This window comes from Oryctolagus cuniculus, chromosome 19, assembly GCF_964237555.1.
Source record: "Oryctolagus cuniculus chromosome 19, mOryCun1.1, whole genome shotgun sequence".
Taxonomy (NCBI): domain Eukaryota; kingdom Metazoa; phylum Chordata; class Mammalia; order Lagomorpha; family Leporidae; genus Oryctolagus; species Oryctolagus cuniculus.
This window is the reverse complement of record NC_091450.1, coordinates 59,501,748-59,515,830: the sequence shown is the minus strand read 5'-3', so window position 1 is coordinate 59,515,830 and position 14,083 is coordinate 59,501,748. Positions and strand designations below refer to the sequence as shown.

The window sequence follows — 14,083 nt, the reverse complement described above, 5'->3', positions numbered from 1 at the left end:
GTGCTGCCTCTTTATTTCTGGTTTTGATTGCTGTGCCTCCTTTTAGGGAAAAGGCACCTTCATTCCTTAGGGGCCCTGCCTCGCATACCACCCCTGCTGCCTGCCTGTCCTGACCCCCCCACCTCTCTCACCTCTGCTTCTCAGATCCAGCCACATGACTCCTTTCTCGTCCTTGAACACATGACTTGTCCCAGTCCCACGGCTTTGGTCTCTGCATGGACCTCGTCCCACTGCTGTCACTGCCTCACTCACAGTCACGCTGCTTGGGTCTCTGTTTAAATATCGTCTTCTCAGAGGGGGAATCTGCTGCTCCCAGCACTCTGGAGGCCACCCTGCCCTCAGCATCCCTAGCTTGCCCCTCGGTAGTGCCTTTCCTTAACTCAATTAGACATTTGCCTCTTTATGGCTTCCCTCCCACAATGTAGCAAGAGGCCGGGAGCTCTGTGCTGCTCCCTGTCCTGTCCCCAATGCCCATAGCACAATGAAAGAGTGAATGGAGTGGACAGGGCTTGTCCAGGACCTCACTGCCAGGAGAAGTGGCCTCGCTGCTCAGTCTGTGCTGTCCGCAGTGCCACGTTGTTCCCTGCAGAAGGGACACCGGAGTGCTGTGTGGAGATCATCATCGTAGTGTTCCTCCTGTAACTCCAGCACCAGCTGGCCTCAGCTCCTAGTAGGGCCTCACCGTAAACATCACCAACAAGTTGCATGTTGTCAGAACTCCCTGAAAACAGTGCGTCTTTGGAAGTAAAGTTGTTTGCTCAGCTACAGGGCAAGACCAAGTTGGGAGTCCTAGACAGACCTGTGCTTTCTGTCCCTGGAGATCACTTCTTCATTCAGATGCTGCTTGAGAAGAGGCTGGCTCGTATTTTTGTGCCTTTAGTTGTCGCATTAATTTTGGAGGAGTTGATTTTTATCTCCTCTTATAGACAGAAAAACACAGACTCAGAGAGATGGTTTCCTACAGGTTACTTAGCTGCTTAGTGGCAAAGCCAAGAGCTGGGCTCACACATCCCTAGACCAAGTGTCCCGCTCCCAGGGGTGCTCTCTGGTTTGCTCTAATGTGCATGCACACCTGGTGTGGGCCCCAGTTAGCTGCAGATTATGCCTGGCTCCTAAGGGCTCAGGTACAGCGTCATGGCTTCATGGTGGTGTGGTAGCCACCTATACACCATTCTGTCCTTTGCTGTCAGTGTTCAGTAAATCATGTGAGCCCAGCTCCTGGCTAGTGTAGTTGTTCCAAGCATGCTGACATTGGGCTGCACTGAGCTAAGCCAGAGGGGTGCAGCCTGCCCCTACCCACCCAGTTCGTGCAGGCTGGACAAGTGCGTAGGAAGTTGAACAGGGAGACGGGATGTCGGTGGCAGAGGTGCTCCTGGGTACCTCCCCTTTGAGTCTGAGCAAAGACTGTGCACTGGGGAGGCGGGGCCAGAGAGGCTCTAGAGCAGACTTGTATAGAGGGCTTAGGGGCTGGAGGCCAGGCTCCTCTTCTTGAGGCCACCTGTGTGATCCACAGGGCCCAGCACAGCAGGGGATCGGGGAGCCCCTGGTTACAACATTATTAAGGATTCAAAGACAGCGACATCAGAGCCTTAAACTCAAGGCCTTCGAGCTTGGCTTGGAGTCTCTGCCCTTGTGGCTCGTGCCCAGCATCCAGCCTCATTACTGTTCTTTGTTCTTCAGCAATTGATGAGGCTTCCTTTTGTGAATGAGGCCCAAAGCCGACACCAGGTAGGAGTTCTCATCGTGGTGGGATGCTGATGCTGCAGGTGCCTGTTCACGGAGAGGGTGGAGACTGAGGGGTGCACATCACCTGCCCTGAGCCAGCCAGCCAGGTCATGGCCGGGCCCTGTCTCCTTCCCTCGGCTTAGAACTCGGCACTCAGGGACTGCAGTTTGTTTGTTTGCTTTTCATTTTATTTGAAAGGGAGAGACAGAGAGAGAGCAAGGGAGGGAGGGAGACATGGAGAGAGATCTTCCATCCACAAGTTCACTCTTCAAATGCTTACAACAGCCAGGGCTGGGCCAGTTCAAAGATGGGAGCCCAGAACTCAATGATCCAGGTGGCAAGGACCTGAGTACCCAAGCTGTCACCTCCTGCCTCCCAGGGTACGTGTTAGCAGGAAGCTGGAACTGCACCTCCTGCCTCCCGGGGTGCACGTTAGCAGGAAGCTGGAATTGAGGTGGAGCAGGGACTGAAACCCAGGCATTCTGATACGGGATGCAGGCATCCCAAGTGGTGTCTGAACCGCCATGCCTCACGCCCTCCACCCTTGTCCTCTGTGATACAGTTTTGCATCATAGTAAGAAGTGCCTGCTCATCTATTCAGTGGATAATGTCAAGCGTTGTGTTTTTTCTGAAATATCTATAACAGAAGGTTCAGCTGAGATGCATATTATTTGTTGAATACTCATGAGTAGGAGAATGTACTTTGTGTTCCACGACTTCTGATATCTTTTGGACAATTTTCTGCCTATAGTGTGAAGACTCGTGTGCCTTTTGCCTGAGATTCTAGTCTCTGTAAGTCCATCTTTAACTGGGCACTGGAGGTGAGGCAGACCCTGAGGGCCAGTGCTGACACCACCTGCCCTCCGGCTGCACTGAATCCTGGCCTGAGTGCCTGTGTGCAGGCTTCATCTGGGCCCTGCTCTGAGCAGAGATGATGGCAACCAAGGTCCCAGGCAAGGCCTGGAGGGGTGAAGAGATTCCTCCCTCTTGTGAAAGGACCTTGTGGTATCCCAGATTCAGTCTGAGGTCACCGCTGCCAGGCAGGGTGGCCTGGACAGAACGTGGCAGCCTGGGTTGCAGCCTAGCCCTGCAACCCCCACTCCCCACCATGTGACCTTGGACAGCCGACAGGGCCACCTGGGCTGCACGTGTGCCCTCCATGCTGTGGGCACACTGGGAGCTCATGGGAGCATTGTGCTGAGGGTCAGATTAGAGAGTTCCTGATGTCCCTGTAGATGATGTTTGCACTGGCACTCGTGTGCCTGGGGCTCGGTACTGGGTTGCAGCAGGCAATCAGGAGCGCTTCCTCCCACAGGCAGAGGCAAACGTGGCCACAGAAGCACCTGTCTGCACAGATGATAATGGGCGCAGGGGATGGGCCGAACCTGAGACAGCGGGTTTCACCGCCGCTGACTCCTGCTCCCTTGCTGTTTCAGGGAGGGACTGTTGAGGCAGGGGCACGGGCAGGGGATTGTCTGTTTCTGACAAAAATCACTTCTCACAGACTCAGTGATTGACTTTAGACTTACCTGTAGTGGACAAAAGCCGTCAAAGTACAAATTACTCTTTTCGGCACCCTGGAAAGCACAATGATCATTTTTTGACCACGAGAGAGAACGAATCTGTGATACCAGGCATAAGGACCTGTTTAAGAGACAATGAGTTCCTCATCTTTGGTTGGGGGTGGGCTGGGGTGCCAATCCCTTGCAGGCCAAGGGAGGCTGCTAAGGGTGGAGGGTGCAGGTGGGATGAGCACAGCTGCCCTGGCTCCTTTGTGGAGAAGCCCCTGCAGCTTATCAGAGGCTGACGTCAGACCCCTGCAGAGAGAGGGCAGCCTGAGTCCCATGAGCTACCAAGGGGCAGCTTGGTGGAGGGAGAAAGAGCATGGGTTCCAGAGCTGACAGCCTTGTGTTTTGAGTCTGAGCAATGATTTATCAGGGCCTAAGATGGGCAGGCTGTCCCACCTGTCAGGAAAAGTTTTCCTTCTTCGTAAAATAAGACAAGTGCTGGTTCTGACCAGGTGGCAGTCGGTCCTGCACTGTGTTACTCTGTGCCATCATCTTGTGAATGGATCCAAGATGCCAGCTCCCGGTCATCATCACAGGTGTGGTGGAGCTGGTCCTGGATCCTGTGCAGGCTGCCTTGGCACAAGGTGTTTGCAGAAGCTGAAGGCTCCATGAAGCCAAGGAATTCCGGTCAGCAAATGCTGGAAAAGCCTCTGCTTCCCCTTCTGCCACCACATCTCTGCTAGGCCCCACCTGGAGTTCCCACTGCCAGAGTCCCTGTGGCACAAGATGCTGGCGGTGGTATTCCCAGGCAGGTTTGCTCATCTGCTAAGACCCCAAGTGCCTGCCTTGTGACCCTGGGGTCACTGCTGTTCCCCCGAGGTGATTACAAACAGCAGTGGGGCAGCCGTGTGGAAGGGCTTTACGCCTCACGTGGGGTCTGATTTTCCTTCACTGCCTTCCAGTTTCATAACAGGTGTTCCGGTGAGAGCCAGGCTCTGCCTGCTGGCATATCTTGGACACCCATCATGGGTACTCTGCTGGTGTCTCATTGCTTTGTAAGAAATCACCAACTTCCCAGTTTAGAGCAATACAGATTGATTTCCTCACTGTCTGTGAAATCAGGGCGTCCAGTGCAGTCCTATGCCCAGGCTGTGTCCACATCTCAGGCTTGTCCAGGGGAGGTCTGTGTCCATACCCCTCATGGTATCCTCAGCCATTTCCCTGAGGTGGCCCCCCTCAGGTCCCCTTACCCTGCTGGCCCCCAGCCCCTCCCTCAGGTCCCCGTACCCTGCTGGCCCCCAGCCCCTCCCTCAGGTCCCCTTACCCTGCTGGCCCCCAGCCCCTCCCTCAGGTCCCCGTACCCTGCTGGCCCCCAGCCCCTCCCTCAGGTCCCCATACCCTGCTGGCCCCCAGCCCCTCCCTCAGGTCCCCGTACCCTCCTGGCCCCCAGCCCCTCCCTCAGGTCCCCGTACCCTCCTGGCCCCCAGCCCCTCCCTCAGGTCCCCGTACCCTCCTGGCCCCCAGCCCCTCCCTCAGGTCCCCGTACCCTCCTGGCCCCCAGCCCCTCCCTCAGGTCCCCGTACCCTGCTGGCCCCCAGCCCCTCCCTCAGGTCCCCGTACCCTCCTGGCCCCCAGGCCCTCCCTCAGGTCCCCGTACCCTGCTGGCCCCCAGCGCCTCCCTCAGGTCCCTGTTCCCCTGCTGACCCCCAGCCCCTCCCTCAGATCCCCGTACCCTCCTGGCCCCCAGCCCCTCCCTCAGGTCCCCGTACCCTGCTGGCCCCCAGCCCCTCCCTCAGGTCCCTGTTACCCTCCTGGCCCCCAGCCCCTCTCTCAGGTCCCTGTTCACCCCTCCTGGCCCCCAGCCCCTCCCTCAGGTCCCTGTTCACCCCTCCTGGCCCTCAGTCCCTCCCTCAGGTCCCTGTTCACACCTGCTGGCCCCCAGCCCCTCCCTCAGGTCCCTGTTCACCCCTCCTGGCCCCAGCCCCTCCCTCAGGTCCCTGTTCACCCCTCCTGGCCCCCAGTCCCTCCCTCAGGTCCCTGTTCACCCCTCCTGGCCCCCAGTCCCTCCCTCAGGTCTCTGTTCACCCCTCCTGGCCCCCAGCCCCTCCCTCAGGTCCCTGTTCACACCTGCTGGCCCCCAGCCCCTCCCTCAGGTCCCCATTCCCCTGCTGGCCTCCAGCCCCTCCCTCAGGTCCCTGTGCTGCTGGCTTGAGTTCCTAGGGGTCACCCCTCCAGGAGGGGTCTCACCCCCTTTATGGGCTCACTTGACCATGTCTATCCCATCTAGAGCAATCTCCCTTTTGACGAGCTTGGTCAGCTGGTTGGGGACCTCTATTAAGTCTACAGGAACCATTCACCTGTGCTCTGTCATGTGGCTTGGTCATCATGTTCACACTCAGGTCATCTTGGGGTTGTTTTGGGGTTGCTTGGAGTCTTGGGGTTATTTCAGAGTTCGGTCTCCCCCAGCAGCTGCTGAGTTACAACTGACAAGGAGGTGGGCTGGGTGGAAAAGTCGTGGTCTTGGGGGGCACAGGTGACCCACACTCTGGGCCTCTTGCCAATGACCCCGGCCTTCTTCCTGCATTGACAGCCTGTGGGCCCTTGGGGTGCTGTGTGCTGTAAGGGGCCACACCAGGTCCAGCTGTAGCTTTGTGAGGTGGCCTTGGGGTGCCAGCAGGAGTGCAGCCTGCAGAGGGCGGGGGAGGCACCCTGTGTGTAGTGTCAGGACAGTGGCAATACCTTGCTTTGTGTGGTTTCAGAGAAAGCAGGGCACACCAAGCTGTGAACTTCCCACCTCACAATGGGCATGGCGGCCACCACCTTTGTGGGAAGAAAATCGTCAGTGGGCTGATCTGAAACCCCATGAGAAGTTCAAAACTACCTGCTAACCCCAGGGTTCTTTTGTGTGTGTGTCTAGATTTCCAGTGGGTTCAAGGGGACGTATGTGAAGTCCAGCTGATGGTGTACAACCCCATGCTGTTTGAGCTTCGAGTGCAGAACATGGTATGTACCACCGCAGGGGCCTCTGTGACCGAGAACCCCAGCATGTCACTAAAATGCGTCTTTGCTTACTGTTAGAGGCACTAATTCTGGCACACATGTCTGCTTTGCCCAAGATAGTAAGCATTTGGTGAGTGAAGTCCATGTTTTGTCATTACCGTGTCTCATGCTTGCTGCCGAGTAGACAGCACAGAACAACCTTGGGCTTGTACATGCACTGAGCTTTGCCCATTGGCTGTGAGATTGGAAGTCAGCACTTTGGAGTTCACAGGGGCTTACTGGAGATTGTTGTGCTGCTGTGAGGTGACACAGGGATTGAGGCGCAGGGGGAGCTGTAGAGAGAGGTGCTGTTTTACTGTACCATGTAGGGTGTGGAAGATTCACGCCCTGGTCCATGCTTGTTTGGGGGACTTGTGCTGCCTTCAGACTACCATGGGATCTGTTACCAAGGTTCTCTGTACTGCAACCAGTTTCATAACTGGTGTTCCAGGTGAGAACCAGGCTCTTCCTGCTGGTGTCTCATTGAGGGCCATGCCCTGTGCCAGGTACAGGGTGCGTGGGACCCGGGGGATACAAAGGCCTATAGGCCTTATCCCTGGTGTGAACACAATGAGCTGTGTTGGGGATGCATGGCGCCTGCCTGAGAGAGACGCCCCTGCTGGCTGGGCCAGACTGCCTGGTGGAGCCACAGTTTTCCGCAAGCCAGGACTGTTGGGCAGCCCTGCTGCATGTGACTGCTCCCCAAGCCTGTGTTAAGCCAGCAGTCCTGAGACTGACTGAGCACCGGTGTTCCCCCAACTGTTGCACAAGGGTTCACTGGCCTCAGGACATGGCCATGGTCAGCCTCTGCTGTGGCTGTCTGGCTCTTGGAATCCAAGGGGGGAATTTACCACAAAGTAGTTAAAGTGTCAGATGATTGCTGCTGTTTCTTATACATTTTTTTTTTCATTTTAAAAGTAGCATTTTTACCTGGTTTAAAAGTAATAAATTACATATTTTAACAAATCAGGAAGTTTAGAGACTTAGACAAGAGAAAACCACCACTTGGATATAGCCAGCATACCATGGTGCTGTGTTGAAAGCTGACTCATGGAACACTTCAGATGTGCACACACCACCGGCATTTCAGGCAGGCAGCGGTGTTCACACCGCCCTGGCTGTTCTATGAAGACAGAGAGGCCAGTGTGTCTGTTAGAGATGAAAGGCATGCGATCAGCTTCACTGAGTGCATCCTGCCCACTGCACCCCCTCCACACTCACACACGCAGATCACTTCATGCCTTTGCCTCACATGTGGGCGGCAGGCGTGCTCACTGCCCCCAGAGTGTCTCTGCTGCCAGCGTCTCCTGTGCACAGAGTTAGACACAGTGTATGTGCATTCCACACACCCAGCTGTCTACACCACGCACACATCTGTGCATGCAGGTTTCATACACCCTGAACTCACACCGAGGCCCGGCATCTTGCCTTCCTGCGTTCCATGTTTGCACCCTTCCTCTCAGCACACCCACTTACATGCCTTGTCCTGCCACAGATAAAAGAGGTGTTTTTTTTTAAAGATTATTTATTTATTTATTTATTTGAAAGTTGAGTCACAGAGTCCATTTGCTGGTTCACTCCCCAAGTGTCCGCCCAAGCCAGGGCTGAGCCAGGCTTGAAGACAGGAGTTATGTCTGGATCTCCCACATGGGTGGCAGAGGCCCAAACACTTGGGCCATCTTCTGCTGTATTCTCAGGCACATGGGCAGGCAGCTGGATCGGAAGTGGAGCAGCCAGGATGCAAACCAGCAGCTATATGGGATGCTGGTGTTGTAGGCAGCGGCTTTACCTGCTACGCCCCAATGCCGGCCCTGGATCTGAGAGTTTGAGGGTTGCCTTGACTGCAAACTGTGGAAAGCGTAACCCCACAAACAGGGCAGGACTCTCTGTATCTTGAGTTCTTTAATTTATCTCAGCAGGTTTCTGTAACTGTGACGAAATCTTGCACGTTATTCGTTAGATTTACTCCAAGATAGTTGGAATTTTTGGTGTCTTGTTAATTTTTTTAAACATTTTATTTTCTAATAGTTGACTGGTGATTGTTGACATCTTTTAGATTGTGGGAGACCAGGAGGAAGCTTCTGGATCCTGGCTTTGGCCTGGCCCAGCCCCGGCCATTACAGCCATTAGTGGAGTAAAACAGTAGATCTCTCTGTCTCTGTTTCCCTCTTGTTTTCAAATAAATATAAGTGTTTCAAAAAAAGATAAATAAAAAGTTTCCTTTGTGTTCATATTCCCATTTGGTGCAAGAAGAAAGCAAAGCAAACATCAGAAACATGGCAGAGAGGACCAAAATCAAGGGCAGCGGCTGTTGATCTGACTGCCCCGGGCATCACGTGTGCATGGTCTCTGCAGTTCTCTGTGGGTTCTAAGAAGCCGCAGCCTTCCACTGCCTTGTTCTGGGCTGCCAGGTGTGTGGTGCAGGCTGGTCCTGCTCACATTGCTCTGTGCCTTGCTGCAGGGGCTGCTGACCAGCGGAGTGGAATTTGAGTCGCGCCCCACAGCGCTCTCCCTTCCAGCCGAGTCTGGTCTATACCTGGTGACGCTCGTAGGGGTCCCACAGATGACTGGAACGATCACCGTGAACGGTAAGGGCTTTTCTGATTGCTGCTGTTGAGGGGCTGCCACACTGCTGTTCCGTACACCAGGGTCCAGAGCCTCTCACCCATCTCGTTAGTCCTCGTCCATCAAGGGATGGGGAAAGACTGCCTTTCCTTGGGATGTGGTGCAAGTTGTTGGAGTGTGATTGGCACCTGCCAGGCTCCTGCTGCGCTGGGCGGGGCCTCTTCCTGTGCTCTGTATGCCTCCTCCTCCAGACAGTCTTCCAACAGCTTAGTTCCTAGCTCTGCATCCTGACATTTCCTGATGCCACGATGTCCCATGTACTCTCAGGAAGCCCCTGTCTTCTGCTGGATCTCTTGGGAGAGTTGGCTGTGCACACTGAGTCGCTTCTGCCACCAGTGCCACGTTCCTGCACCCCTCCGCGTCCTGAGTTTAACCCTTATCCCTTCACCAGAACACCTGTCTGTGGCATCACTAGTGGCGTTTTTCTGCCTAAACCTGGGACCAGTGGTTTGGTTTGCTTGGAGCTTTAGTGCTCATTTGCCACCCTGCATGTGTGGCGAGCTGTGTCCTCCAGCCTCGGTGACACCACACCCTCCAGATTTTCCGCAGTCTCTTTGGCCCTTCTTCCTCAGTCTTGCTGGTCTCGTGCAGGTGTCCCCTTGCAGCCCAGCCCTCTGACAGGTGCTCCTCGCTCTGTGTTTCCTGTCCTCCTCTCTGTCCTCCGTACGTCACCAGTGGTGAGGGTGTCCCCAGCCCCACAGTGTTTTTCTGCCTCACAGCCCTGTAGACTGCTGACCACTCCTGGGGTCAGGTACCCTTCCATGGCTTGTGCCCCAGCACTTCCCAGCTATCCCCCTGGTGTCCAGCGGGTGGGACATGCGTGTTCTACACGTCCAACCCAAATGTACTGCCTCCCCTCCCCAAAGCGGTCTCTCCTCTGAGACCCTTCTCTCTCCTCTGAAGGCATCGTGGTCAACCAGTGGGAGTCACTTTCCCTCTTCATCAGGCCGAGTTCCCCAGCCCTGTGTGGTCCATCTCTGTGCTCCTCTGCTGAGCCTTCCTGCTGGGTTACACATTGTTCCTCTACCTTTGCTGTCTTGCAAGTGCCCTATCCTTTTCCACTTCCTCCACTACCTGTGTGGACTTAGTGGTCCCTGAGCTGTGCATCTCTGTGCAGAGCAGTTGGCATTGTTCTTTGGTGTGTCTTGTGCACAAAGATAGACGGGCTGACCCTGTACTGCTGTGCACAGTAATTGTGGACCCCAAGTCTTTGTCATCAGACTATTAAGTGACAGCCATTTTCAGCAATGGTAAGGAAAGGCCTGATTCTAATTAGGGATTATAAAATAGTGGTTGCTCAGCAGGCAAAACATATATCAGGTTCCTGTTGAAAGGGAAATGCGAGAAACCCTGGTTCCAGGTATGGATTTGTGGGGAGAATAGTGTTTTGCCCATTGCAGGGGTGTTTTGACAAGCCCACCCTCTGAGGGAGGGTGAGCTGGAGTGGTGTTGAGAGCGCAGCTCCCAGCCAGCAGGAACCTCACGAGGACCGAGGAGGCTGCTGGGGCCCCAGGAGCCCTTGAAAGCCTTGCTGGCTTCTCCACTGAGCACACCCCAGGCTTTTTGTGTGAGCCTGTGTAGGCAGGTTGTCACCTGAGCCTCGAGCCACTAGGTATGGTTTCATTTTGTTGCACAGTAAATGCTGTTGACAATAATTAGCTAAATTTCAAAAGCCGTTCTACAGCTTTGCTTAGTTTCAAGTGCTTATCTCACCAGTGGGAAATTTGCTCATCTTAAACGGCAGTGCTCACACACACACACACACACACACAGCCAGTTCGCCCCATCACAAAGCTGCTGCAATAATAATAATTGGCTCTTGAACTTTCACCTCTGAACAGAAGGTTCTGAAGCATTTTTCAAATACTCATTAAATTACATTATGTCCCGGGAAGGAATATTAACTGCCATCCTCACTGTGGAGATGGATAAATCTGAAAAGCAAGTGAGTCCTGGGCTGAGATGCTGACTACGGGTTGTGCAGAGATTGATGGCTTACAGGAGCTTTCCCAATTGGGCCCAGTCAGCCTGGTGGGATGGGAGTATAGGTGCTGTTGTAATCCCCACCACAAAGGAGGAGCCCGAGGGATGTTGAGGCTGTGGGCAGGGACTGGCAGGTAACGGAGCCAGCACCAGGACCCAGGTCTTCTGCAGGGTTGCCCTTGCTGGTTGGGGACTTCAGCAGTGGACAGAAAGGTGGACATGGGGCATGGAACTTTGCTGGGAGTTGTGAGGTCTCTACTTTCCTGTGTCCCAGGTTACTACACCACCGTCTTTAGTGTTGTCAGTGACTGCCTGCTGGACCACCTCCCGGGAATAAAGACCAGCGGCTCTACTGTGGAAGTCTGGCACCCATATGGGATTGTTTTATTTTTGTTTTAGATTTTCAGCATCACAGGGAAGCATAAAGGAGAAAGGGAAGTGGCTGTCGGGAGGCCTGGAGCCAGTCACTGTGAATGCTTGGAGGTGCTTCCTGCCACTTTAGAAAACACTTGTCTGAACACGGTGTCATAGATGAGTTTTTGTGAAATCACATTAATAAGTTCTCCTCACACTTTCACAGAGTCTTAAAAAACCTGGTTCTAGTTGCGTTTAAAAAGGACAGCCTGAGGATATCTCAGGACTGCATAACCGCCCTTTCCTTGCTGTTGGATTTGGGCTGTTCTCAGTTGTTGCCCTCAGGGGTGACACTTCTTGGACATCCTTTGGCTATTTTTAGGATGTCTGAGATTTTCTAAAAGGTTTTAACTGGTTTGTGTGTCTGATACATGCTTGTTGCTTGCTAGGCAGTGGGCCAGGCACCAGAGCTGAAACCGTGGGCCCAGCATTCTGGGGCCTGGTGCTCAAGGAGGCTTTGTTCAGCGGGAGAGAGGGAGAAGGCAGAACCAGCATGGCCACTGCCCTCCGGTCCCCACTGGTGGCCGTGAGGGGCTGGGAGCAGGAGTTAGCCATGCACGGTGGGCAGCTGGGAGCATTTGTCAGAGGTGGCGAAAGCATCCGGTGATTGGGGAATGCAATGAAATGCAGGAAACATGAATTCTAAAGCAGATCCCAGACCTGACTGTGAGAGCTCAGAGCACCAGCCTTTGAAAAGAAAGCTGGTGAGAGTTTTCACGACCTTGTATTAGCCAAAGAGTTCTTTGACATGTCACCAAAAGCAAGATCCACAAAGAAAAAAACACTGATAAATTGGGCTTCATCAAAATTAAAAACTGCTGTGCTTCCAGAAATACCACTAAGAAAATGAACAGACAACTCACAGGCTGGAAGGAAATATTTGTACATCATGTCTCTGGTAAGGATCTGCTACTTAACACCCAAACTAAGAAGGCAAACAACTAAATTAGAAAGGTTGACAGAAGTATGGGCTAGCTCTCTCCCCATGAAAGACTCCCAGGAGCTAACGAGCAACCTGGAAAGGTGTGTGGCATCATCAATCTTTCTGGAGCTGGTACCGTGTGGGGTTCCTGCTCACACCTGCCAGGGTGGCTGTCGTCAGAAGACAGGCGGTAGCCATGTGTGGTGCTGGAGAAGCCTGCACGCTTGCCATGTTTCTAGAAATGTTGAACGTAAATTGACCATATGACTCAGAAATTCGGTGTCTACCCAAGGCCGAGGAAAGCAGACAGTGACTCAGAAACTTGTATATGAATGTTCACAGCTGCATTTTTTGTAATAGTCCATAAAGCAGGCAGAACTTGGATGCCCATTGCCTGGCAAGTGGCTGAACAAAATGTGGCACATTTGTACCTGGGCTGCCACTGAGCAAGACAGGCAAGCAGGGCCCTGACACAGGAACCAAATATGGCCCATTTACACCCGGGGTGCAGCTGAGCAGTAGAGACGCACTGACGCATGCTCCCGACACATGCTTCAGCATGGGCACCGAAGGCCAGGATGGCTGCCTTTTATCTCTTACTGAAAAACGGTATAAGACATATATTTCAAAAGGCCCCCTATTTCTCTGGGCTGGCCATTGTGGTGTAGTGGGTAAAGCTGCTGCCTGCAACACTGGCATCCCATATGGGTGTTGGTTTGTGTCCCAGCGGCTTTTCTTCTAATCCAGCTCCCTGCTATGGCCTGGGAAAGCAGCAGCAGATGACCCAAGTGCTTGGGCCCCTGCACCTGCGTGGGAGACCCAGAAGAAGCTCCTGGCTCCGGCTTTGGTCTGGCCCAGCCCTGGCCTTTGCAACCATTTGGGAAGTGAGCCAGTGGATGGAAGTGCGCTTTCTCTCTCTCTGTAATTCTGCCTTTTAAATAAATAAATAAATAAATAAGTATTTTTTTTCAAGTGACTCTTGATTAATTAAGTGTTGATTGTAACTAATCTGCTATAAAGGCCCCTGTGACTGGTGAAATGCACTCACCAGCATCTGCGAACACCACCTTGTGCTCCAGGACCCTGACCTAGGCCATGACCCTTTAGAAGAGCTCCCTGTCGGGGGTATGTGGGCTTAGGGGGTTGGTGTGATCATTGGGATTTGCTGACTGCTCCTGTAATGTGAACCAGAGGAGGGGACGCTGACCCTGTCTTGTGGGGTTCAGGAAGGCTCCATAGAAAGTGTGGGATTTACAAAGCATGGTCAAACACAGACCGTAAAGAAGGGAGTGAAATACGACTGAGAACAGCAGGATGGGACAGAGGCAGAGCCCTGGAGAGGCAGCTCCCCAGAGACAGAAGTGAGCTCAGCGCATGGCAGTGGACACAGGCCTCCCTGTCGGTCAGTAACGCAAAAGAGAAGAACCCTGTGGGCAAATGGGGGCAACAGAGCCTGGCAGGAGGAATGATGCTAGGCCCGTGGCCTGATGGCTTGTGTGTGGGCACAATGGGGCTGTGCCTTCCTTCCAGTCTCTTTTTTTTTAAGATTTATTTATTTTTATTTGAAAGGCAGAGTTACAGAGAAACACACACACACACACACAGACACACACACCTGGAGAAAGAGAGAGAGAGAGAGAGAGAGGTCTCATCTGTGGGTTCACTCCCCAAATGGCCACAAAGGCCAGGTTGAAGCCAGGAACCAGGAGCTTCATTTTGGTCTCCTATGTGGGTGGCAGGAGTTCAGATACTTGGACCATCTCCCACTGTTTTTCCAGGTGTATTAGCAGGGAGCTGGATTGGAAGTGGAGCAGCTGGGACTTGAACCGGCACCCATTAAGAGATACTAGTGCTGCATGCAGAGACT

The 14,083-nt window shown here is 53.7% G+C and overlaps 1 protein-coding gene across 1 annotated transcript in view; it reads left to right on the top strand.

The window, feature by feature from the left end:
* LOC127489808 (trafficking protein particle complex subunit 9) overlaps positions 1-14,083 on the top strand; it is a 99,183-nt gene that overhangs the window by 25,323 nt on the left and 59,777 nt on the right. Inside the window, exons 3-4 of the mRNA XM_070063800.1 lie at positions 6,151-6,236; positions 8,734-8,860. Of these exons, the coding sequence (XP_069919901.1) occupies positions 6,151-6,236; positions 8,734-8,860 (213 nt within the window). The remainder of the gene's footprint in view (positions 1-6,150; positions 6,237-8,733; positions 8,861-14,083) is intronic.